Source organism: Notechis scutatus, chromosome 1, assembly GCF_049901735.1.
Source record: "Notechis scutatus isolate UNSWTSFEM ecotype Mainland chromosome 1, rNotScu1.2, whole genome shotgun sequence".
Lineage (NCBI taxonomy): Eukaryota > Metazoa > Chordata > Lepidosauria > Squamata > Elapidae > Notechis > Notechis scutatus.
Window position 1 is genome coordinate 13105974 of NC_142009.1, and position 26908 is coordinate 13132881.

General features: G+C 41.1%; 1 protein-coding gene across 2 annotated transcripts in view; it reads left to right on the forward strand.

Moving 5' to 3' along the window:
* The window catches only part of PAFAH1B1 (platelet activating factor acetylhydrolase 1b regulatory subunit 1), a 56312-nt gene that overhangs the window by 18071 nt on the left and 11333 nt on the right, over window positions 1-26908 (forward strand). For both annotated transcript variants that reach the window (XM_087957369.1, XM_087957373.1), the window contains exons 2-6: window positions 3180-3391; window positions 10015-10099; window positions 13833-13907; window positions 14383-14589; window positions 19233-19401. In XM_087957369.1, the coding sequence (XP_087813495.1) occupies window positions 3360-3391; window positions 10015-10099; window positions 13833-13907; window positions 14383-14589; window positions 19233-19401 (568 nt within the window). In that variant the 5' untranslated portion in view covers window positions 3180-3359. The remainder of the gene's footprint in view (window positions 1-3179; window positions 3392-10014; window positions 10100-13832; window positions 13908-14382; window positions 14590-19232; window positions 19402-26908) is intronic.

A 26908-nucleotide genomic window follows, 5' to 3' on the forward strand; every position in this document is an offset into this window, starting at 1 on the left:
CAGAAAGAGAATCATAAAATTAAACAGGCTTGATACTTATGCAAGAGGAAAGCTTAGACTAATTAGCCTCTAGCATATTTATATACTAGCATATGTAAACAAACATAGAAACTCATTACCTCTTTTACTTGTTAGAACATTCAGTGTAATGCTGTAAGCGTAACTTTGATATGTAAAATTCATTAGGGTTTCAAAATTAATGTCAGGTATATGTGTTTAGCAATTTTGGAGGGAAGTAAATCTTGATTAAATCTAATCTCTGCAAATCTGCTGTATGAAGTTGAACAATATTGGGAGAGGGTCATGTCATACCATTTGTGGTATAGCAGAATAGAGGCAATTGGATTAAGTTAAACCTCTGAAATGTTAAATGTATGCAACATGATTTGCTGAAAATTAGGTAATGCTTGTATTTTTCATTAAATATATTTTCATTCTTCTGGTGGGCATTCCATTGCTCTCAGAATTAGTTTGTGTTTACAGTCATCTGAAATATGACCGGATTATTCTATGAAGCACTCAAGAAAGAATTGTTTAAACTTTTATTAATTGACATGCATTAGGCACAGGTTTTGAAAAACTATTCATTCTTAAGATTGTAGCAATAACAACAACATAGCACCTAGTTGGCTAAAATAATACCTCTGTAATGAAGAAAGCTTGGAATAACCATGACTATTTTCTTAAGATTAAGGTACAGGTAGTCCTCAATTTACAACAATTCATTTAGTGACTGTTTACAATGGCACTGAAAAAAGCGACTTATGATCAGTTTTCACACTTACTACCATTGCAGCATCCCTATGGCCACGTGATCAAATTCAGATTCTTGGCAACTGATTCATATTTATGATGGTTGCACTATCCCGGGATCATGTGATCACCTTTTGTGACCTTTTGACAAGCAACATCAATGGGGAAGCCAGATTTACCTAAGAAGAAAGCCACTAATTTAACAACTGCAGTGATTCACTTAATAACTGTGGCAAGAAATGGAAATGGAGCTAAATTCACTTAATAAATATCTCAACAACAGAAATTTTCATCTCAATCAGTCAAGGATCACCTGTACTTTTAGATTTTTTTAAAACTTTATTTTTAATTTTTGTTATTTACATTAAAATGCTTAAAGATGATGCATTTGTAATTCCACGAATTCATTATCACAGAGGAAAAATTGTCCACTAAGAAATTAGAGAGGAATTTTAGAAGTCATTAGTAAGTTTACCTTTCCAAATACTATTCCCCACCTCCTGGAGGGTTCAAGTTATTGCCAGGTAAAAGGAACAACTAATGTGATTTAGTATAAAGCACAATCTTTATTCTAGGCAGGTGCTTCGTTTTGTCTTCGGATTTGGGGTGGAATCTTATACTGTGTATTGTATCTTCTAATGGGCCTCATTCTTTTCCTCTCCCTATCTTTGAATTATGCAGTACATTTGAGGGATCCCTACTGTTTCCAGTGGTATCTACCATACCAATGGGTCTGGCAGAAGAGACTTATTGCAGGTCTATTAGAGAGTTTCATCTGGTGGGACCCGGAAGGAGAGCCTTTTTTGCTGATGCATCCATGTATGGAACATCATTCCTCTCCCCCCCCCCCCCCCAAGGTTTGTTTGGCCCCGACCTTGATGGCCTTCTGTAAGGGCTTGAAGTCTTGGCTTTGCCACCTGGCTTGAGGATTGAAGAGTGCTGTGGAGCCCATATAGCGGTTGCGGCCAAATAATGCATAGTAATGACATAGTTGCTTACATATTAGCCGTACTTGAGATTTTCTTCACAGTAGCTGCAATTCTTTGTTGAAAAGTAATTTATCTGCTAAGCCATAGCTGCAGAATAGTTTCAGTTGAATGTCTTAAATGTAAATTGGAATGGTTAGTTGCCGTCCCTGTAATTTTCTCAATGTATCCATCCGTTTGGGGCGCGTCAGTCTGAACATGTATATCTATACATATAAAAGTGAAATACTCATGCATCATCACAAAATTTCCAGAACCGTAAAGCCTACACACTTGAAATTTGGCATGTATGTTCCTCTTGGCTTCTAGGTGCTCACTAAGAAAGGATTTTTCGAAATGACCACCAGAACATTAGTATTTCGTATATTATTATTAACACACTGATGCGAAGGAGTCCTACTTCCCCTCCCCACCTGAAAAGAAATCTGTTCCAAATGCAAAGTATAAGCAGAGGAGAGGAGTTTCAATTTTAGTTTCACAGCACCAAGCAGCCTCAGTACAGAACAGTTGAGCTAAGCCACGCCCAGGCTCCTTGCTGTCTCCTTGCTCACACACCAAATACTGTTTCACTTTCCAAACAGCCCTCAACTCTCTCATACACTGGCAGGACGCTAGCCAGATGAATACCGATGGATGCTGGTAGGCAGAGGCAGATTTTTTTTTTCTTATTTCCCTCCCCAAAAACTTGTCCAATCACATAGTTTCGTAGTAAAGCACGGGTACCTTGCTAGTATTCATTATAAAGAATGTTACAGAGTGGGTTTTTAAAGTTCATAATATTCTTGAACATAAATTAATGGGATATTTCAGTATTTTCAAATGTGATTTGCCAAACCTTTTTATTACCTGATACTCTCCAACTGATGACTTTGCATATTGAATTTAGTAGAATATTTTTCTGTGGCCAATGACTAGTTCAGTAATCTTTGATTGGCTAATTGAGCCTACCATTTTACATACTGCAGTGTCAGTGATATCATTGCTTTTTAAATATTTGGAGATATTTAAAGGGTAAGACTAGATCTATTCTGCATAATATGAGTTTAATGGGCATTTTATCTTAGGACAAACGACCATCTAACAAATGACAAACATTGATGTTTTCTAATTTGTATAGTCAAATTTTTAAGGCATTGGGGCTGCTTGTAAAGTATGGCAGGCAGAACAAACCAAATTTGGTTTAATTTATATTTAAATTAAGAATTAAATTAAGAATACAAGAAAGTAATTATACAATTATTGTTTGTATACAATATTTTTTTCTTCTGATGCATTAAAAATTACCGGTTAGTGGAAATTTAGGGGAAATCTTTTTAGGAAATGCTACTCTTTAAGCTAAAATTATATGTAACGCTTTTATGCTGCAAATATCTTTAAATTGAAAGAAACCCTGTATATTACTGACACATTCTACAAAATACTATTATTTTTGTTTTCTAGATGGAATGACTCTTCATTGTTGAATGCATCCTGCCTATTTGCTAGTGTTTACCTGTGGCAACGCCTTGTCTTTTGGGTTGAAGCCACTTTGTGGCAGACTGAATTGTGTATCACAGAATTTCAAAGGAGCTTGACGCAGAGGAGACAGCTGGATCACGTTAACCAGACATCACAGCCACAATGGTGCTGTCACAGAGGCAACGAGATGAGCTGTGAGTACTTGAGAAGCATCAGTTTTTTAACATTGATTTTATCCTAAATCAGCTGCTGCTTGTGATCACATTTTATCTTGTTGAATTAACACCCACTGCTAAACACAAAGCAACAATTGCTAGAGAAAAATGGTGGCAGTTCATAAGGAACAAAGCACATCAGACTGCTTCCAAATTCTAATATTTGCTTTCATATGGGGAAGTGGCTAGACATAGGATGGCAGGAGGGGGGCGGGGGGAGCAGCATGTTTTAAAGCAATCTTCCCAAATCTGGACTCACTCTAGATTGTAAACTGCAGCTTCCAGAATTCTTAATAAAAAATCATGTTTATTATAGCTCAAGAATTCTGGGAATTCATGCTCAAAATTGGAGGATGTCAAGCTGCCTTATGCTTCCATCCGAAAGCTTGAGGAAATTTGAACCTTATTAAGATAAGCTGGGGTTATTCATAAAATAAATGTGAAATAATCACACATTTGGCAAATTAAGGAGTTCATATAAATTCGCAGTTAAGGGCATATAGCCTAGTTTACACACATTCACACATAGCTCTTTTTTTAACCATGATTTATTGATCATAGTTGGCTGGATCCTGAACATGTTCACCCAGAATTAAACTGAGTTAGTGTGATATACTTCAATTCCAGAAAAGGAATGGAGCAAAACTTGAGCAAAATAAAGGAATTACTTGAAGACATAAATATTTGGAGAAAAGGTATAATAAGGACTGGCTTCCTTCATCAAAATTAATGGAAGAAACACAGCATATTTACTATATCTGTCTAAGGTCATAGTCAAAGATCAAGATTATTTTATAAGTTTTGAGAATAGCTTCTACTAAAGCATGTTCATTGAATTGATTTAGATAACCTCCCCACCCCACCCCCTAGGCTGTGATTGTATGTTTTACTATGCCTTAAAAATAAGTTCATTTTGTAACGGTCCAAGTGTTCCTTTGGAAGTGGCTTTTGAAGTTGCTTCTTGAGGTCTTCTCAAGGTCTCTGGGTATATGATGAAGCAGCTGTCTGAGCCTTCAAGTGGCTATGGCTGACTCATAGCTTTAGTAATGGATCCACAGGGAACACGCTATGCTGTTTGGTGCTGTGATTGAACAAAAATGCAGAACAGTCTCTCCATGCAGTCTTGTTGAATGTATTGGTAAGTTTCAATCTAAGACCACTTGCTCGTTAAAGTAAGCCGAGTCTTCCATCATCTATTGACAGAAGAAAATAATGTTGATTAAGTGAGGCATATTCTACGCTAGAAATAATATTACAGAATTTGCTTCTGAGAACTGCAGCATTCCTAAGTATATGCACATTTTAGTAACACAGTCTTTTCCTTTGCTCAACTCCTGTTCTGAATGGTATTGTATGCCTGCTGCTGTGTTAATACTTGTCAATGCTGTGTTCACCTGCAGACTTTTGATCCTTTTATTGTAAGCCATCTTGATTGACCTTGATAATAGCTAGAAAGGTGGAGTGCCTGTTTTTTTTTAAAAATAAAATAAAGAAGGGAGAACATTTAGGCTACAGCACTTCTGTACTTCAGGAGCATTCGTCTAAAACCATGTAGCATAAATTTATTCAGGATCCTTTTTCTTTTCCTCATCCACTTCATATTAACTTGGCACATGGATGAGGTTGATCATGTTGTGGGAACAGGATCAGAAACTCAGCCTTTCCCTATTTTATGTCTTCAGGGTGGGTTGGGCTTCCGCCACCAAGCAGCCTCTGCCAGTACAATGAATGGCTGGGGAAGGCGCCAAGAAGTGATGCTGACTATTGCATAGTATGGCAGTGCCACCTCAGGGGCATTTCAACGTCACAGTTAATTCATCACATTACACCAACCTTATCTCAATAATCCTTTTGATGAATAGCTCACAACATTTCCAAAATTATTTTTAGCACGACAGTGTTTGAGAATGGATAGCTCTGTTTAACTTATAGTACAGTACAGGTAGACCAAACTTTATGTTGTTAAGTGAGAAATTTGTGCATTTCGCCCCATTTTATGACTTTTCTTGCCCCATTTGTTAAATGAATCACTGCACTGTTTCCCCATTGACTTTGCTTGTCAGAAGGTGTCAAAAGGGGATCCCATGACTCCATGACACTGCAACCGTCATAAATGTGAGTCAGTTGTCAAGCATCCAAATGTAAATCACATAACCAGTTATAACTGTGAAAAACGGTCATGGGCCACTTTTCAGTGATGTTGTAACTTTGGTCACTAAACGAACTGTTGTAAATTGAGGGCTATCTGTAGCTATGTGTTGGTTTCTCCTATCTGATATAGTCCAGATACATAGGACTATAACTCTTACAATGCCTTGATCCTTAGCCAACACATTGGGAGGTGGTAAGGATTATAACTAAGCATGGTGTTACATGCTGTTTCTACTGTCACATAATTCTATACCTGAAGTGGCTTTAAAAAAAGAGAATCTTTCTTGGTTTGCTACCAAGAGGACCACAAAGGAGGTGCTAGGTTGAATGATTTAAGTGGAAAGACTTTCTAAACAGGGACGGTACTACTGACAGTCTTCCAGTTAATGAAATATGGCAGAACATGCTCAGGTGACATTCCATTGACTTCCATAATTGGCATGCTGCCTATAGAAGGTCTGACTCCTATAGACTGAATTCACTGGTAGTTTCAGAGGCTCAGCGTCTTCAGCTAATCTTGATGGATGTGTTGGGAGAGTGTTTGGTATGTTATTTTTGAAGACCTTGGGTTTTAGGCTGTTTAAAGTTAAATAGACTGTTGTTGGGCATTTTAGATTGAACATGAAATTATGTAGAGTTAATTTGCTTGTTCCAAAAATAACATATTCAGTAGGTAGGTGTGTGTGTGTGTGTGTGTGTGTGTGTGTGTGTGAGAGAGAGAGAGAGAGAGAGAGAGAGAGAGAGAGAGAGATTTCTAAGAAGTTCTGGATTTACCAAGGCAGTTTTGTTTAACGAGGATATTATTTCTTGGCAAAATTATTGCAGTATATACAATGAAGATAACCGCTCTGCTAGTTTGATGATGACTCCTTCCATCCTTCCGAGGTTGGTAAAATGAGGGCCCAGATTGTTTGGGGCAAGATGCTGACTCTATAAACCTCTTAGAGAGGCTGTAAAGCACTAAGTCTTAAGTGCTATTGCTATTGATGGTCACTCAGTAGTAATCAAAGGGTTAGTTGATGGTCACTTAATTGCTGATCAGGTTGCTGTCCTGGTTCAATAAACCAAGTAATGTTATGCCCTGTTTTATTTTGGTTATAGCTTGCCTGCAATCATAGCCCTTTTTGAGAATCAGTGTCTTTTGTCCTTATTTTATCCTCAGTCTGCTTTTACCAGAAAATCCTTTGGAATAGAAAACGCTTCTTGTTTAGACTACAGATGTGCATCCCTTACATGATTGGTTGGAATAATAGTTGCATTTGTTTTATGCTTCTTTAGAGTGGGGGGAACCCAGAAGATACCAAAAATGCATTTATATTACCTTGATTAAAAAAAAACCGTTTAATCAAAATCTGATTAACATTAAATTTCCATATCAGTTTTTCTGGGCAGGAAAATCATAAAGTAATCCAATTGCCAAAAAATTAGCAGCTTTTAGAACTACAATGCTACAATTGTATATCAGGCTCTGTCAATAGTGCATGGATAATCCTAGTGCATATGAATGGAAAAGTTATCTTTGCAAACAGCTCAGATAGGGCTTTCAGGATCAGGACCAGCATTACAGTGAGCCTTGATATACACAGATCTCTTAGTTCTGATGTTGCCTGATAATTGCATCTGGAATAAGACAAAATAGCAACATTTATACACTGCTCAAAAAAATAAAGGGAACACTTACACAACACAATGTAACTCCAAGTCAATCACACTTCTATGAAATCAAACTGTCCACTTAGGTAGCAACGCTGATTGACAATCAATTTCACATGCTGTTGTGCAAATGGAATAGACAACAGGTGGAAAGCATAGGCAGTTAGCAAGACATCCCCAATAAAGGAGTGGTTCTGATCAGAGACCGCTTCTCAGTTCCTATGCTTTCTGGCTGATGGTTTGGTCACTTTTGAATGCTGGTGGTGCTTTCACTCTAGCGGTAGCATGAGACGGAGTCTACAACCCACACAAGTGGCTCAGGTAGTGCAGCTCATCCAGGATGGCACATCTATGTGAGCTGTGGCAAGAAGGTTTGCTGTGTCTGTCAGCGTAGTGTCCAGAACGTGGAGGCGCTACCAGGAGACAGGCCAGTACATCAGGAGACATGGAGGAGGCCGTAGGAGGGCAACAATCCAGCATCAGGACTGCTACGTCCGCCTTTGTGCAAGGAGGGACAGGAGGAGCACTGCCAGAGCCCTGCAAAATGACCTCTAGTGGGCCACAAATGTGCATGTGGCTGTTCAAATGGTCAGAAACAGACTCCATGAGGGTGGTATGAGGGCCCGATGTCCACAGGTGGGGGTTGTGCTTACAGCCCAACACCGTGCAGGACGTTTGGCATTTGCCAGAGAACACCAAGATTGGCAAATTTGCCACTGGCGCCCTGTGCTCTTCACAGATGAAAGCAGGTTCACACTGAGCACATGTGACAGATGTGACAGGGTCTGGAGACGCCGTGGAGAACGTTCTGCTGCCTGCAACATCCCCCAGCATGACCGGTTTGGCAGTGGGTCAGTAATGGTGTGGGGTGGCATTTCTTTAGGGGACCACACAGCCCTCCATGTGCTCACCAGAGGTAGCCTGACTGCTATTAGGTACCGAGATGAGATCCTCAGACCCCTTGTGAGACCATATGCAGGTGCGGTTGGCCCTGGGTTCCTCCTAATGCACAACAATGCTAGACCTCATGTGGCTGGAGTGTGTCAGCAGTTCCTGCAAGACGAAGGCATTGATGCTATGGACTGGCCCGCCCGTTCCCCAGACCTGAATCCAATTGAGCACATCTGGGACATCATGTCTCGCTCCATCCACCAATGCCACGTTGCACCACAGACTGTCCAGGAGTTGGGGGATGCTTTAGTCCAGGTGTGGGAGGAGATCCCTCAGGAGACCATCCGCCACCTCATCAGGAGCATGCCCAGGCGTTGTAGGGAGGTCATACAGGCACGTGGAGGCCACACACACTACTGAGCCTCATTTTGACGTGTTTTAAGGACATTACATCAAAGTTGGATCAGCCTGTAGTGTTTTTTTCCACTTTAATTTTGAGTGTAACTCCAAATCCAGACCTCCATGGGTTGCTAAATTTGATTTCCATTGATAACTTTTGTGTGATTTTGTTGTCAGCACATTCAGCTATGTAATGAACAAAGTATTTAATAAGAATATTTCATTCATTCAGATCTAGGATGTCTTATTTTTGTGTTCCCTTTATTTTTTTGAGCAGTGTATTTTGGACCAGATATTTTCAATAAGTTAGTTGTACTGCAGCAAACTGATGTAAGAGAATGATTAGATGGGTAGGCCCCTAAGACTAATCTCAGTTATCAAAGAAAAAGTTCATCGCCAGACTCTTATTTGGGAATACAGGAGAGATTCTTGGATCTGAATCTGATAGCTCAAGGAAGGTCCTAGCCTCCGTCTCATTAATGAGCCTGGTAGTCCTTGACTTAAACAAGTTTGTTTAGTGACCATTCAGAGTTACAACAGCACTGAAAAAAGTGACTTATGACCTGTTTTCCACATAACCGTTGCAGTTTCCCCATGGTCACACAATCTAAATTCAGACACTTCAACTGGCTCGTATTTATGGAGTGTTCCGGGATCATGTGATCACCTTTTCCAACCTTCTGACAATCAAAAGCCAATGGGGAAGTCAGATTCGCTTAACAACAGTGTTACTCACCAATTGCAGTAATTCACTTGGCAGGAAAGATTGTAAAATGGGACAAAATACACTTAACACCTTGCATAGCAACAGAAATTTTGGGCTCAGTTGTGGACTATCTATAACCATCATTCTTTCAAAACCTGATGTAAGTTTTACATTAGTGGCATTCATCCAGCCCATTTTTAATTCCAGGAATTAATTCAGGATTTTTATTTGCCACAATGGGGTTTAAGAAAGAAAAGACGTGTAGCTGAATGTTCTTGACCTGTTAACTCCAGGTGCTCTGCCACTCCCTTACAATTTCTTACATGTAGATTTATTTTTTATTCTATTTATTACTTTTTTTATGCCATCCATCTCCCCTACAAGGTAATTTTGGGTGGATGTTAAAATGAGTAGGAAGTCCAAAATTCTTCCCTCCACTGCATAGAATTTAGACATGTGTCTTAACACTCCTAACTCTGTAAAACAATCTAGGACGACAGCAGAAACAGTTATGTCAGAAACCTCTGACAAGTCCAGGCAAAGACTGATTTCCTTTCTTCCCTGGCAAAATAATTACTGTTACTACTAATAAATATACTGTAAGATAAATTTTATGTTGTACAGAACTATGACAGATATACACACGGATTGAGATATTAGTCATAATTTCCCTTTCAAAACAAAAGGGGAGAGTTTTGTCTCCTTGTTGGTTCTGGTAGAGCAAGTATTGGAGATAACATAGGTTGGGGACTGTTCAAAATTCCTGTGATTATTAATCTGTGAACCAAATCTCTCCATTTAGAAATCGAGCGATAGCAGATTATCTTCGTTCTAACGGCTATGAAGAGGCATACTCTGTTTTTAAAAAGGAGGCAGAGCTTGATGTGGTGAGTATATTTCTCATATTCCAGCTAGGGGGATAATTCTTCCCACAGTCTCTTATCAATTGTCATATAGTGTCAGCAGTTTCCCCTAGTATAGTATAATGACCTATAGTCTTAGTGATACTCATTAATGATGAATTTAACCAGATTTTGAAAGTTATAGCTACATGTTGATAGACTCTGGGCAGACTTTGTTGGAATAATATTGCTCATCTTGAGGCAGAATAGGTAAGAGCATTTAAAATACGTGTATGATAGATGTGCATTTAAAATATGTGTATAGCAGCTTTCTTTTATTTAAATAATGAAGCGAATTGCAAGAATAATGTGAAAATTGCTATAGGATAAAAACATAAACCATTAAACCAACCAGACAGAGTTACAGAATGGGAAAGATTAACATGACCAAAGAGGTGTTTTTAGACAGTGCCTAAAACAGGAATGATCAAGGATGTCTGTATTACCATATACAAATGTTCTCATATCCCTTTGTTTTACATACTAGACAAAAAACAAGGAAAAATGTTTAGCTACTTCCAGTGTCATATAACTGGCTACTTTGGTTTTAGTCTAGCTCAACACTCTCCTCCCCCACCCACCCCCAATCAACTCTACTGCAAAATCTCATAATATTGGAGCTGGATTAAGGTATAGATTTATCTGGGGCATTTCAATACAATTCTCAGTATTCTTTACAATTTTCTTTTATTGCTGTTTTCAGGGGGAAACAGCAAATCTCGTTTGTCATTTCTCTATATCTTCATTTTTTGTCTTTTTTTTAATGGAAAGATTAATGGAGCCTCGGTGGTGCAGTGGTTAGAGTGCAGTACTGCAAGCTACTCCCACTGCAATTTGGCAGATCGAATCCCACCAGGCTCAAGGTTGACTCAGCCTTCCATCCTTCCGAGGTGGGTAAAATGAGGACCCAAATTGTTGGGGGCAATATGCTGACTCTGTAAACCGCTTTGAGAGGGTTGTAAAGCACTATAAAGTGGTATATAAGTCTAAGTGATATTGCTATAAGTAGTTATTGAAAGTGTTCACCAGTTGTCCTTCAAAGTCTTTGTTTAAAATGCAAAACAATACCAACTAAGCTGTCTATTAATTTCTGTACTTAACGTATGCTTATTTAAAACAACTTTTTCTGCTTTCCACTACTTTACATTAGAAAGAAATTTATATTCCAGCCCACATCTTCACAGGACTTCATTCAATATGGATAGTTCTGTCCATATTAACAACATGTTTGGAAATCAGAGTCACTGTAAGCAGCATGTAAATGTAATAATAAATAAAAATAAATGCTTTATCCTTAACAGTGAAAGTTAAAAGATGATTTTTCTGGTTTTTTGTTTAAAGATTTTAGTGTAAAATAGTTTCCTCAATAGTTTGGATCATTCATCAAATGATAGTTGGATTAGTTTAATTGTTGCACATTACTGGCATCTACGATAGGCTACTCATTAATTTTAGAATGACATAAATATAAGAGTCTGATAGAGAATATTCTTGTACACAACTGTTAGATTTGCTGGAGCATCCCATTTTTTTTCAGAACGACTTGTAAAGATGCGAATAAAATTGGTGTGCACAGATACAAATTTCCTAATTATTTATAAGTTATTTTCTGACTTTATCAATAATGATAAACAATTTCAGACCCTTCTTTGAGGAATTTCTGTCAGTAGAAACCAGGCCATCTTTCCATTAATGTTATTTTCACCTGTTGAATGTGAAGATCTTATAGTCAGTTGTCTGCTTCCCATTTCATCTCTTCCTCTTGGCCTTTTTGGAACTTTATGAACTGAAGAAGTTGCAGTATTACATTAGTCATAGCAGAAAAGATAGCTTTATAAATAAATAAATGAGAAATAACTTCAGCTTTTCTTTTTATTTAATCTTTTTTCTTTTAAAATTCATCCTATATGCTTTCACATTCTATTCTGTGAAATATGTTTTCTAATACAAGTTTATTTTAATGTTTTGTGTTTAATATTGTACACTAATAATATACTTTTTAGAAGGTACTTACTGTTCTATAAATGTACCTTATTGATTAATTTTCTATAATAAAATATTTTAGGTTTTAAAAATATGTAAGTAGTATAGAATACCATCCTTATAAATTAACCTTTTTGATATTAAGACATTCCATTCGCCTTCCAGTATGATCTGGAAATATCCCAGATCTTTAGACAACTCCAGACTACATGCGATTTAAATACATGTTAATCTCAGGCTGTGAAAACATCAAATTTCATTTTCCTTACAAAAATACTTACTCAAGGCTCCAATTTCATTTCTCTAACTCTCATTCACAAAAAGTCCTTTTGTAATCTAGCTGTTGGTGTAATTGAAAACAGTGCTTGATGAGAGGAGTGCTGCCTTATCCATCAATCTCATTAAATATTTTCCCCCAGAAGATAAAAAGGAGAATCTGAATATGCTAAATATTTATGTTAATCAGCCACGAGGGAGGCTTTCTCTCCTTATGAGAAGAATAAAAGAGAAGCCAGAAGAGGGTGAATTCTGTAAAGAATGAATTAGTGAATTTAAAATATTTTGTAAAAATCAAGCAATGGCTACTATCTTTAAAGGAATAAAAAAATAAATAAGTATTTCCATCTCAAAACAGCTGAGCTAGAAACATTGAGAGATTTCAATGCTGTTCCCCAGTAAGAAACAGGGACCCGGTTTTCTCAACTGCAGTGCATGTTTTAATCAGCTCATTGATTCAAGACTGTCTGCTTCATACCCAGTAACTGTTAATGACTATTATCTGTGAGTAATTTTTGCTGACTACTTTCTACATTTCATTTTTCATTTGACCTTGCTTTTTATTGCTTTCTTCCTTCTCTCCCTCCCCAACGTTCTTACACGTTCTAATTACACATCTAATTCCCAGGGAAATCTCCATGCATCTGATAATATGGATTCCAGAAAGTTTATTCTTAATAGGCAATTTGTTAATGTTTTTAAACTACTGTAACACCTCCTGTTTGCTTACTCCAACTGAAGTAAGCATTTGTATCTATGGATTAGGCATATTTTATATAATCTGCCTATAGTCTTAAATAACCTGTTATTCATCAGGTTTATCTACGGAAGCTTCTTAGTAGCTACATTCTTAAGGCACATTGGTGACAGTTTTATTTTTCTGCAGTGCGGATCAGAATAAGACTTGCTGCCATGAAATGTGTTGGTTTTCATCTAGATAATGTTTCAGGCAGTCTGCCTCTGAGAAATGGTATCCAGGAAAAGAATCTAGAGAGCTACTTAGAGTTTTTCAGAGAGACTTCTGATTGCCTGCTGCAGGAAAAATGGCTGAGTTAGGTAAATCTTATATTTGTATGACAGATCAGCAGGTTAATATGATGACAGCGTTAACTTTAACAATGACTATTCATTCAAGTTATATACATCTCAATCCCCATAACTCCTGGTGGGTGATAGTGTTACAAATCATTCACAATCCCTCCCCCCCCAGCAAACTTAGTATTGACTGACATTTAACTCTGTTACAAGCATAATACCTCCAGTCATAACACTTTTATTTTATGTAGGTTTCCAACCAGCAGTAATAGGTTTGTACTGATTCTTCATTAAGTTCCACATTTTTATGAAACCAGAAGTTGTTCTGCCTCTCTTCTTGAAGAAGAAAAACCAAGCATGGGGAAAATGCTCCTTAAAAAGTTTTGATTTGTTTAATGACTGATCTCCTCCCCCCCCCCACTAGAATGAAGAATTAGATAAGAAATATGCTGGGCTCTTGGAAAAAAAATGGACATCAGTTATAAGATTACAAAAGAAAGTAAGTAGAAACTTAAATTGGTATGTTACTGAGAAAAAAATGTTGTGCCAAGATTTTTAAGCAGTATCTGAAATAAAAATTTAAATTTTTGAATTTAAATTTTGTGAAATTTAAATTTTTGTGAAATTTGTGAATTGTAGTCTTGCTTTAGGCATGAAAGCCAACTGGATGAGTTTGAACCAGTTCCCTTTTTTCAGCTTAACCCACCTCACAGGGTTGTTGGTGGGGAAAAGAGGAGGAAGACGGTGCATGAAGTGTGTTTGAATTATTTATGAAAATAATGAAGACAGGATAAAAACAAAAATAAAAAAGAATATCAGAAAAAATAAAGCCTGACATTTGTTAATTTCCGGTTTACAGCACAATTTCCTCATTTCTTAACCTGTTGAAAAAGGATAGGGTTTGATGGTTTTTTTAAAAAAGAAACAGTGTACCCTCTCCTAGCTCTCTTTCTTTTGATTCTCTGGAAACTTAGGTTATGGAATTAGAATCCAAATTAAATGAAGCTAAAGAAGAATTTACATCAGGTGGGCCTCTTGGTCAGAAGCGAGATCCTAAAGAATGGATTCCCCGTCCTCCAGAAAAGTACGCATTAAGTGGGCACAGAAGTCCAGTCACAAGAGTAATTTTCCATCCAGTTTTCAGTGTTATGGTCTCTGCTTCAGAGGATGCTACAATAAAGGTAGGACCTTCATAACCTGTGCACTATTGTTACTGTGTTAAGTAAATATCTGGTGCAAAGCCAGCACGGTTGAATAATGACTACAAGTCCTTTGATACCTTAATTATTGTTGGTTACACAGCCAGCTATTTAGGCTTGATTTAGGATTTTTATCCACCTTTTGAGTCCTCTCCAAAGACCTGGGATACGGAAATGGTTTGATGGTTCTAAAGGTGGTGTTGCAGGATGTAAGCTTTTCCACATAAAGCTGCCTTTTGCAATTGCCTGGGTGTGATTTTTGTCAATGCCGACACAGTTCAAGTGATGCTCCAGATGTTTTGGTTCTGTTAGCATTGGTACTGTATTTGTTTTCCGTCTTTTCCCAAAGTAATTCTATTTCTATTTGCAGGTGTTTGTATTTTGTGACTTTCTCCAGATTTTTTCTTCTCTTCTGGAGAAAATGCAAGTCATCGAAAGATGGACTTAAGATTAATTTCTTTTTTTTATTGTCCAAATTGACTAAAACAAACATCATGTTTGGTTGTAACAGGCAGGGGATGAGAACTAGTTTATATGAACACGTATCTAATCTTGAATCTCATTTTGCCTGGTTCTCAATCTAGAGTTGAAAAGAATTTTGAAAATGATGAGAGAAAATCAATAAAATAAGGGAGGACTTTTTTTTAAAGACAACATGCATTATTTCCCCCAGTTGTTTACATTTCTACTACTATTTATTATTTCTTCTTTCTCTAATAAAAGAAGCCCATGGAGAAGACTAACTTTACTCCTAGCCTACTATCCTAATTTAAATTAGGTAGAAACAGTGGAGGTTATTGGATTAAAAAACCCTTCATCCTATATGTCTCTGTTGTGGTCTTAAGTGATGGAGCCCAAATGCAGGTTGGACATCTTGATGTGAATTACGGATTTTGTTTTGTTTTTAGAACAAATCACTTAGAACCCAATCACCACTTAAGACTACAATAGAGATACGTAGGATGAGGGCTTTTTAAATCCAGTAATCTCTATTGTTTTTATCTAATTAAAATTACCATAAAACAGGTAGTCCCAGACTTATGACCACAACTGAGCCCAACTAAGCAAGACAGTTATTACATGCATTTTGTCCCATTTTAAGTTCTTCCTTGCCTTTCTTGTTGTCAATTGCAGTTGCAACATGATTGTAAAGTAAACCTGGCTTCCCCATTGTCAGAAGGTTGTCAGAGGTGATCTTGGGACACTGCAACCATCATAAATATGAGCTAGTTGCCAAGCGTCCGGATTTTGACCATATGGCCATGGGGAGGCTGCAATAGTTGTAAGTGTAAAAAACGGTCATAAGTCACTCTTTAGTGCCGTTATAACTTGGAATGGTCATTAAATGAACCATTGCAAGTTGAGGAATTCTCTGGAAATCCTTCCCCATTGAGCTCCTCCAGCCTGCTGCTTCTCTTCTAGGTTTCTGGATAAGATATAAGACCTGATCTCCCCCCCCCCCGCCCCACCTCCCCAAGTCAGGCTCAGGAAGAAGGCATGCTGTGACTGAATAGCTGAATTTAGCAGATGTATATTTCGTACATTTTTCTTTTTTGTGTAATTACGATATATTTGTTTATTTTATGGGTGGGTTTTTTTATTGCGGGGGGCGGGGAGGCGGCTCAGAGATGTTTCTGATTGTTAGTTGCCTGGAATCTTCCGGAATGAATGGCATACAAATAAATAAAAGGATGAGGTGCTTTGTGTGCTTCTAGAACAAAGCTTTATGGGGTTTTTTTTGGGGGGGGGGGGGGGGGGAAGAAGTTACATAATGCATCCCTCCAAACCATTAAATTGTTAAGTGTGCTTTAAAAACCCACTTTTGTTATGTCTTTGTGGCTTCAAGAGTTCTTACTAGTATAGCTCCTGAGACTAGAACATAAAAGCACAAGAGAAACTCTGGGTAAAAACATGACAGGAAACTGCTTCTTTTTTGCTGTTGTTCGTTACAATTCTTACATGCACTATATAGATTCAACCATTTATATTTTTAGCTGACCGTTCTCTGCTTTTGGAGATGACAGGAATCTTGTATGTTCCTGCAAAATGCACCTGTGTGAATTAACATGCCAAAGTGGAATAGCAGCACTAAACGTTTTATTCTCTCATGTATGCAGTATTGTTTGCAAGCAACAAATTGTTTTTAATTCTTGGGTAATATACCTATATCTAACTTGAGAAATTGTTAACCTTTTAAAGCGTATCTTAGTGTCCCTCTTTTTTTCTGTCAAAAAGCATCTTCGCTCTATTATGAAATTTCGAGGAACAGGTTGGAGTTTTGAGGGATGCCACCTGCATATTAGATCCTTGTCCCTCCTGATAAATTTAAAACCTTGTGAGAAGGGACCAAGTATTGGCTTCAGGTGGTGGTTAATTCACCCTTGAGTTGGCTGCTTGGCTTACTGTCTCCTCAGGAAACCATCACTTGGCTTAGCATTGGTGGAATTTCTTTTTATCTGATTCTGGACTTTCCTTTTGGTGGAAGATTATGGAGAATGTGGTATGCATTTTATGCAATAACTTCAGAGGGCTCTGGAAAAAGTGAATTATCTAAGGTCTGAGTACAATAGTGACTGTGCTTGTAAGTGATTTTTTTTGGGGGGAAGGGGGTTCCAAGAGTGGTCCTGCTTGATCTCCGTAGCATTTGATACTACTGATTATTGTGTCCTTCTGGATGGTCTCTGGATATTTCAGGGCTCTATTTGTTGTATTTCCTTGCTTTTGGGCGAGTTTCTAATTGGTGTTAGGAGGGGAGGAAATCCAGGATTTCAATCCTTGGAAAAGATCCAAGGCGTTTGTTTTGTGAGATCCCACAGAATTCAACACACTCTCCAGTTTTATTCAGCATCTGCCTGAAACTACTGGGTGAAGTTATCTCCTAGCATAGATTGGGTTCCATCAGTATGCCGATCATATCCAGTTCTATATCTTGATCCTTAGCCAAGTCGAGGGATACCTGTACTTTTGAAGCAAATGTAGGGACAAAATAGCTTGTTGGAAATACACTGCTCAAAAAAATAAAGGGAACACTTAAACAACACAATTTAACTCCAAGTCAATCACACATCTGTGAAATCAAACTGTCCACTTAGGTAGCAACACTGATTGACAATCAATTTCACATGCTGTTGTGCAAATGGAATAGACAACAGGTGGAAAGCATAGGCAGTTAGCAAGACATCCCCAATAAAGGAGTGGTTCTGCAGGTGGTGACCACAGACCACTTCTCAGGTCCTATGCTTTCTGGCTGATGGTTTGGTCACTTTTGAATGCTGGCGGTGCTTTCACTCTAGTGGTAGCATGAGACGGAGTCTACAACTCACACAAGTGGCTCAGGTAGTGCAGCTCATCCAGGATGGCACATCTATGTGAGCTGTGGCAAGAAGGTTTGCTGTGTCTGTCAGCGTAGTGTCCAGAGCATGGAGGCGCTACCAGGAGACAGGCCAGTGCATCAGGAGATGTGGAGGAGGCCGTAGGAGGGCAACAATCCAGCATCAGGACCGCTACGTCCGCCTTTGTGCAAGGAGGGACAGGAGGAGCACTGCCAGAGCCCTGCAAAATGACCTCCAGTGGGCCACAAATGTGCATGTGGCTGTTCAAATGGTCAGAAACAGACTCCATGAGGGTGGTATGAGGACCCGATGTCCACAGGTGGGGGTTGTGCTTACAGCCCAACACCGTGCAGGACGTTTGGCATTTGCCAGAGAACACCAAGATTGGCAAATTCGCCACTGGCGCCCTGTGCTCTTCACAGATGAAAGCAGGTTCACACTGAGCACATGTGACAGATGTGACAGGGTCTGGAGACGCCGTGGAGAACGTTCTGCTGCCTGCAACATCGTCCAGTATGACTGGTTTGGCAGTGGGTCAGTAATGGTGTGGGGTGGCATTTCTTTAGGGGTCCGCACAGCCCTCCATGTGCTCGCCAGAGGTAGCCTGACTGCCATTAGGTACCGAGATGAGATCCTCAGATCCCTTGTGAGACCATATGCTGGTGCGGTTGGCCCTGGGTTCCTCCTAATGCACGACAATGCTAGACCTCATGTGGCTGGAGTGTGTCAGCAGTTCCTGCAAGACGAAGGCATTGATGGATGCTATGGACTGGCCCGCCCATTCCCCAGACCTGAATCCAATTGAGCACATCTGGGACATCATGTCTCTCTCCATCCACCAACGCCATGTTGCACTGCACAGACTGTCCAGGAGTTGGGGATGCTTTAGTCCAGGTGTGGGAGGAGATCCGTCAGGAGACCATCCGCCACCTCATCAGGAGCATGCCCAGGCATTGTAGGGAGGTCATACAGGCACATGGAGGCCACACACACTACTGAGCCTCATTTTGACATGTTTTAAGGATATTACATCAAAGTTGGATCAGCCTGTAGTGTTTTTTTCCACTTTAATTTTGAGTGTAAATCCAAATCCAGACCTCCATGGGTTGCTAAATTTGATTTCCATTGATAATTTTTGTGTGATTTTGTTGTCAGCACATTCAACTATGTAATGAACAGAGTATTTAATAAGAATATTTCATTCATTCAGATCTAGGATGTCTTATTTTTGTGTTCTCTTTATTTTTTTGAGCAGTGTATATATATTTATCAATTTCTTTGTCTAATTCCTAGGTATGGGATTATGAGACCGGTGATTTTGAACGCACCCTGAAAGGCCACACAGATTCTGTGCAGGATATTTCCTTCGACCATAGTGGCAAGCTACTGGCCTCCTGTTCTGCAGATATGACCATTAAGCTATGGGATTTCCAAGGCTTTGAGTGCATCAGAACCATGCATGGTAAGGAATTGTTGAAAAATCATTAGCAATAGTATGATAAAATTAAAAACTGGGTTTATACCTCTTTTCTCTTCTAATGATGATGTGAACAAGAGGACATCACATTCGAGATACTCGTCCCAAGGCTTAGTTCTCATATACAGCTTGATACCCATGTGTTGGAGCGTTTTGTGCAGCAAGTAGGAGAACTCACATCCTTAAAAGCTTTTCAACTCAGTAGTATCTTCTCCACATGAATGCCATAGTTTTATCCTGAGCTCCTCTCTCATGTATTAGCAGGTTATTTTCTAGGGTGGAGCATAACCTGGAGAGATATGACTCACAGCCCTGGAAGTGCTGTGATCCAGTTCGTGCATATATTAACCACTCTAGTCAATAATCTGTTACGTTGCCTGGTGTATTTTGTTGTCTTTCTACTGGCTGCTTAACAATTTAACTTACTCTACTAGTATTAAAATGTTACAGGTTTTGTGCAATATAATGCATTGAACGAGAGCGGAAGGCTGTAGTGCTTCTTTGTTTACTATATGATGCCATTGCAACTCAGTCACCATGGGAAGCATCCATTTTGGTTCATTTTTTGCTATTGTGATGTGTTCAAAAGCAAGAAATTGTTTCTCTCTTCATTTCTTTGAATCAAAAACTTGCCTGTTCTCCATTTCAGGACTGTGGCTGAGAGGCATTCAGAGATTTATTTATTTTTTGCTTCCTAACTGTGTCTTTAAAGAGCCCCAATAGGCAGAACATGTTTCTGAAAACAAGTTTATGGCTTCTGGAGGAAGTTGAGTAGCAGTGTTTCTAGCCTAGAGGCAGAAAATGTTTGCTACTTTTCAAAAAGAGCAGCTAAAAATGGTGGCTAATATCTACAGACTTTCTCCCTGGGGGTTAATGAGTGGAGAGAAGAGATTGTTACCCTCCAAGTGTTGTGATTTTAACCCAATTCCCGCCAGCCTTAGCCAGCATGAGCAACAGCTAAGATTTCCCTCTTCTATGCACTAATGATATTACCTAGCCTGATAATTAAATGTCTGCAGGGGAACCCCCCCCTCCCCTCAAAGCTTAGAAAATGCCAATAACTTTTAGCGTCATGCATAATTTTATATTTCAGTAAATCCTCCTTCCCACTGCATTGCTGTGTCCTCTGGGGTTGCACGTGATTATTCAGCTGCCCCCTTTTGGCCTCCCTTTCAGTTCTGCAGTGACCTTTTTTGAACGTGACAATCAATTTTTGCTATTCAAAATATATCCATCCTCCCCAGTGCCCATTCAGATGACTGAACTTTGATTACAGAGTCGAATACATGGTTTTGAGGACTGAAAAAACAGTCTGTTTATGGGTTGCCTGAGGTCAAGGGTGCCACTCATCCTTTTTAAAATTTCTGAAGCAATCTTTTCTCCCATGAGCTGTTCAGAGCATCCAGAAGTGGGAGGTGCTTCAGTCTCTTCTGGAAAGGCTGGGCTTAAAACTCCGGGACGCTCCTCCTCCTCCACGGGACACCTCCCCAGCGTCCCCCAGTTTTAGCTCAGCCTTCGTGGTAAGAGGTTGTGCACTCCCTGACAGGAACGGTTTTCTGATTCAGCTAGTCAAAATTCAGGTTTGCTCTTGGGTTAATTCGGCTTGTACATTTCCCCCCAATTAATTTGGCGATTTCAAGGCTTGTGGCTCTATTAGGTCATTCCCCCGATCAGTTTGAGAGCAATTCTTTGTGCCACTCCACAGACAGCCTGAGACGGCCGCTTCAGGCAATTAGATTATCTAATCCCCTGATCGTCTTATCTCTGCGATCTTGGCAGAGCGGTCGCAGCCGTGGCTCACCTCTCCTTGCCGTTTCGACTGACAGGATCATTTATCTGACAATTTAGAGAGTCAGCAGCAGCGGCTCGTTAAACTGCTCAGGCAATTAACATAGGAGATTCTGCCTTCCCGCCATTTTCAACGACTGGCTTCAAGTTTGTGCCTAAATATCACAGGCGCCATTCCCCGCTGGTTTCCCTTCTTGGGGACCGGGGCAGGTACCTTCCCACTCCGCTTCCCTGGCATTATTTCTCTTTTATCTTGCTGGCGTTGGATAAGCAGGCTAGTCCTTAAACAGGAATTTTTTTTCTCTCTCTTTTTGCAATTGCTTTTGGATCATTACATTGGAGTGAAACTGCAAGTGCCATTTCAAACAGCGGGACGTTTTTGACAGGAAAGGATCCATCAGGCCCTGTATAGCTGGTTTCCCTTGTTGGGAACCAGGGATCCAGAATATTTCTGGCTTGGAGCGCTTGGGGGTTTCCCTTGTTGGGGACCCTTAGATACTGTTTCCCATATACACAGTTTTACATGTAGATATAGGCACGTGTGTGTGTGTGTGTGTATTGTATATATGTGTATGTATATAGATATGTGTGTGTATATAGATATATATAGATAGACTTACATTCCTGGAGAAGCGTTCTACTTTCAACCACAGGGGTAGGCATCACCCCTAAGTACTACTAATATTAATAATAATAATAATTTTTTTAAAAAAATTAAAGTTAGAAGCACGAGAATCAGTCCTCCACAATGGAAGGTGACAACGTCTTCCACTCCAAGACAAATAAGTCCCGAGATAAGTCAGTGGGCCCCCAAAAGGCCTCTAAGGCGGCAGATAAGGATGCCCATAGATGGCACCAAGCCTTGGTGCCATAGACTTCACCCAGCCCAGACAGGCTAATTCTGGACAGCCTCCCATAGGCATATCTCCTCCAATGAGCACTGCCTGGCAAATCCCAGAGGCAACCTTCACCCCTACGGCCGCCGGTTTAAGACAGGAGGAAGGATTACCTGAGACTATTCCCATCAAAATGAGGCAATGGATGGAGATGGCCATACAAAAGGGCATTGCGGCTGGAGTTCAGCAATCCATCCGGACCAGACACTTTCCGGCTACTTCAGAAGAGGGATCCCTGTCTGCTCGATCCTTTGTGCATATGGGACATCATCAAACTCAGGTATTCCCCAATATCCCTGACATACCAGTCCAGGGTCTTCGGGAGGAGGTGGAATTAGATGACCAGGATGTTCCCATGAAGGTGTGGTCGATTCATCAGATGGACTTGGGGTTGTCAGAGGCTGACCCACTAGAACGAGGAATGACGAAGGCCTCATTCTGGACCAACCTACCTTTTCTGGCCTTTTTCATCCGCACCTCTTTAAATCTTTACTGTTCAAAGTAAGAACACCGCTAAACTAGGCACATCAAGCCCCCATCCATTGTCAACAGGGTCTCAGGACAAATCCGAGGATCTAATATTCTCACAACTGGCTAATGAGGCAGAAACTATTCCTGTCCCTCATATGTTTGCTGAATTAATACAAAATCAATGGGCATCAGCAGCATCCTACCCAGCCCCAACATGGTACAATAAACGATATTATAATTCGGCACCAGAGTTTTCAAATTTTCTCAAAACGCCGGAGGTGGATGAGCCCATTGTGGCACTGGCCTCTACTTCAACCTTTCCCAACGAGGCCGAGGAAGCCCTGAGACTGGAGGAAAAGAGAGCAGAGTTGGCACTCCGTAGGGTGCATGTTTCTGACGCCTGGACCATTAGGGCAGCTACAGCTGCGTCCTTTTTTACACGGTCCTCCCTACGATGGCTCTTCCACTTGAGGAATATATTGCCGGCGTCAAATGTCAGAGCCCACCAGGACATTGCTAAGATTATTGCAGCGGCAGAATTCTCCGCTGACGCCACATTTAATGCAGTCAAATTCTCGTCTAGAGCCATAGCATCTCACGTATCAGCATGGAGACTGCTATGGCTCAGACATTGGCAGGCGGATACCAAGCATAAATGCAAGCTGGCATCAGCCCCAATATCAGGGGATAAATTATGTGGCAGTGTCTTGGAGCCCCTGCTTATTGAGAATAGAAACAAGAAAAAAGTGCTTCCCCCTCTTTTTCGGAGGTCTGAAAACAGAACGCCCCAGTTGTTTCGAAGGGGTTTCTTTCGGCCCTACTATCAAGGCCCATACATTCCCAGATCACAAAGAACATCAGGCTGCAGACCCAGTTTTAGACAGGATAGGTCGGAATCTTCCAACAGAGGTCAGCGGGGAGGCCAAAACAGAAGAAACCCCAGAGGTACCGGAGGCCGATTTTTTCGTCGCCCCAAGTGAGTCCTTGACAGCAGCTCCCATTGGAGGGCGGCTAAAATTGTTTGCTGATCAATGGGACAGCTCCACCTCTGATGCGTGGGTCAGGGACTCTGTTAGGTTTGGTTTGGCGCTAGAGCTTCAATCCTCCCCTCCGAACTTTTTCATTAGGAGCCCCAGGTCCACGGACCCCATTAAGAGAGCGTTGATGCAGAAGGCTATCAATCATCTTCTGCAAATTCGGACCATTAGAGAGGTCCCATCTGAACAACGAGGTCAAGGCTGTTACTCTCTATTGTTTGTGGTCCCAAAGAGTTCGGGGGGCTGGAGGGCAATTGTGGACCTCAAATGTCTGAACAGATCATTGGTTTATCGAAAATTCAAAATGACTACTCTCCAGTCCATTCTGCTCAGCATCAGAGAGAACGATGTCCTGACCTCTATAGATCTGACAGGCTTATCTACATATACCACTTAGACCTGCTCACTACAAATACCTTAGATTTTGCTATTGTGATCAGCACTACGAATATATCGCCCTACCATTCGGTCTGGCTTTGGCCCCTAGGACTTTTACCAAGGTCCTAGCGGCTTTGGCTGCCTCCCTCAGGATCAAATCTATTCGTTTACAATGTTATCTGGATGATATTTTAATTTTGTCATCTTCCAGACATCAAGCAAATTTGGATACCAAGATTACTCTGGAGACCCTTCAAGGTCACGACTTTTCCATAAATTGGGATAAAAGCCATTTGATCCCTTCAACTAGGTTAGTTCATTTAGGGGCAGTGATAGATACCGTGGAGGGCAAGGTTTTTCTCTCTCAGGACAGGTTGAATAGTATCCAGTCTTTGGCCAGAGAAATCAGAGCCTTAAAGAGGGTTTCCCTGGCAGTTCTGTCTCAACTGTTAGGGAAACTGATTTCTTGTATTTCCATTGTGCCTTGGGCTCGATTCCATTCTAGAGATCTGCAATGGTTCCTGCTACCTTTCCAGCGATCCGGAAGAGCCACTTCCAACGTCTGGATAAAGGTACCGCACAATGTTCTCTGATCTCTCCGCTGGTGGTCGGAAAACACGATAAACAAGGGGTGTCCTTTCACGGAACCTTGTAGGGCAACGATCACAACCGATGCCAGCCTGGTAGGATGGGGAGCTCACTTCCAATCCCACACTGCATAGGGAAGTTGGACTATTTCCGAACAATCACAAAGCATCAACCTGTTGGAGCTGCGAGCAGTTCATCTGGCGTTACGCAGTTTTCTACCCCTTTTCCAATCGCGCCACGTTCTGGTCTTGACAGACAATATCACAACCCAGGCCCACGTAAACAGACGGGGGTACCCACTCCAAACTTCTGATGCTGGAGACGGCCAGGTTGTTCAAGTGAGCCGAGGCCAATCTGCTTTCGCTCAAGGCAGAGCACATAGCGGGGGCCTTAAACACACAAGCGGACTGGCTCAGCAGGGCCACGATAGATCAGACAGAGTGGCGCCTACACCCGTCTGTCTTCCAGGAAGCAGTGCGGAGGTTTGGGCAACCGGTGATCGATCTATTTGCCTCTCCCCTCAACGCCCAATTGCCCCGGTATATTTCAAGGTACCTGACTCAGGGGCGGAGGCCGTCAACGCCCTGCAATGTCAGTGGCCTCCCGGACTTCTATATGCGTTTCCTCCACTCCCTGTAATACCCAGGTTGATCCAGAAGTTATTGGAGGAACGAGCGGAATTGATATTGGTTGCCCCTTACTGGCCCAGGCGAACGTGGTTCGCGGACTTACAGGACCTGTCAAGGGAACAACCTTGGAAAATTCCACTGTCGAGGGTTTCCCTCTCGCAAGGGCCGGTACTTCACCCGGACCCACAATGGCTCAGCCTAGCCATATGGAGGTTGAGCGGAGTCGTTTAAGGACCCAACAGATTTCAGAGGATGCCATTGCCACCATACAAGCATCCAGACGGTTCTCAACAAATCGTATATACGAGGCCACATGGTCCGCTTTCTGTCGCTGGTGCCGGGGGTCTAAGATCAACCCAACCGCCCCATCAATAGGACAATTATTGGACTTTTTACAGGAGGGGTTGACCAAGGGCCTATCTCCAAATACTTTTATGCAGACAGGTGGCGGCCTTAGCCTTGGTGATATCCTGGGGTGACCTTCGTTCCAAAGCGCACCATCCACATGTCTGCAGCTTTCTTAAGGGTGCTGCAAACTTACGCCCTCCTGTAATTCACCGCTATCCCACTTGGGAGCTCAACAAGGTGTTAACCGCACTTACAACTGGCCCGTTCGAGCCTTTAAGAACCGCTAGTTTCAAATTCCTGACATATAAGGTGGTCTTCTTAATTGCAATCACATCAGCAAGAGGATTTCCGAATTGGCAGCATTGTCGATGAGAAAGGACCTGTGCGTGTTTCATGCGGACAGAGTGGTTCTCAGATTGGATCCATCGTTCACCCCTAAAGTAAATTCAGTCTTCCACAGAGCGCAGGAGTTGGTGCTTCCAAATTTTTGTCCGAAACCATCTCATAGACTGGAGCATCAATAGCATCGACTTGACGTTCGAAGGGCGTTAAGCATCTATCTAGACTGCACGCTGGCATTTTGAAAATCTGAGGCTCTATTCCTATCCTTCAACCCACCCACTTTAGGACACAAGGTGTCGTCGACGACCATTGGTAGATGGTTGAGAGCCACCATAGCTAAAAGTTACGAATGCCAGTCCATCTCAGTTCCTAAGGGCATTACAGCCCACTCAACAAGGAGTGCGGCAACATCAGCAGCATGGGCCACATGGGCTTCCATAGACGAAATTTGCAGAGCGGCAACTTGGGCTTCACCATCGCCCTTTGTCAGAAATTATAAAATTGATGTCTATGCCTCAGCGGACGCTTCATTTGGCAGAAGAGTCCTGCAGAGGGTCCACAGAGTTTAGGAGTGGATTTCGATCCAGAGGGAGTCCCTCCCTAAGGTTTGGTATGGTTTGGTATGTCCCACTTCTGGATGCTCTGAGCTCATAAGAGAAAGGGCGTTGGTACTTACCTGATACGCCCTTTCTCTGTGAGCTATGAAGAGCATCCAGCCCCACCCATTTCTTTCCGTCTGGGGTTCCGTTCCGGTCAGGGATCTAGATTAGGTGATGAGTTCTGGACTTTGGCACTCAGTCTTTGCAAAACTGGGGGACGCTGGGGAGGTGTCCCGTGGAGGAGGAGGAGCGTCCCGGAGTTTTAAGCCCAGCCTTTCCAGAAGAGACTGAAGCACCTCCCACTTCTGGATGCTTTTCACAGCTCACAGAGAACGGGCGTATCAGGTAAGTACCAACGCCCTTTTTCGATTTAAAATACTTGGGGATTCTGGCATGAAGCCGCTCCCTTGCTAGTT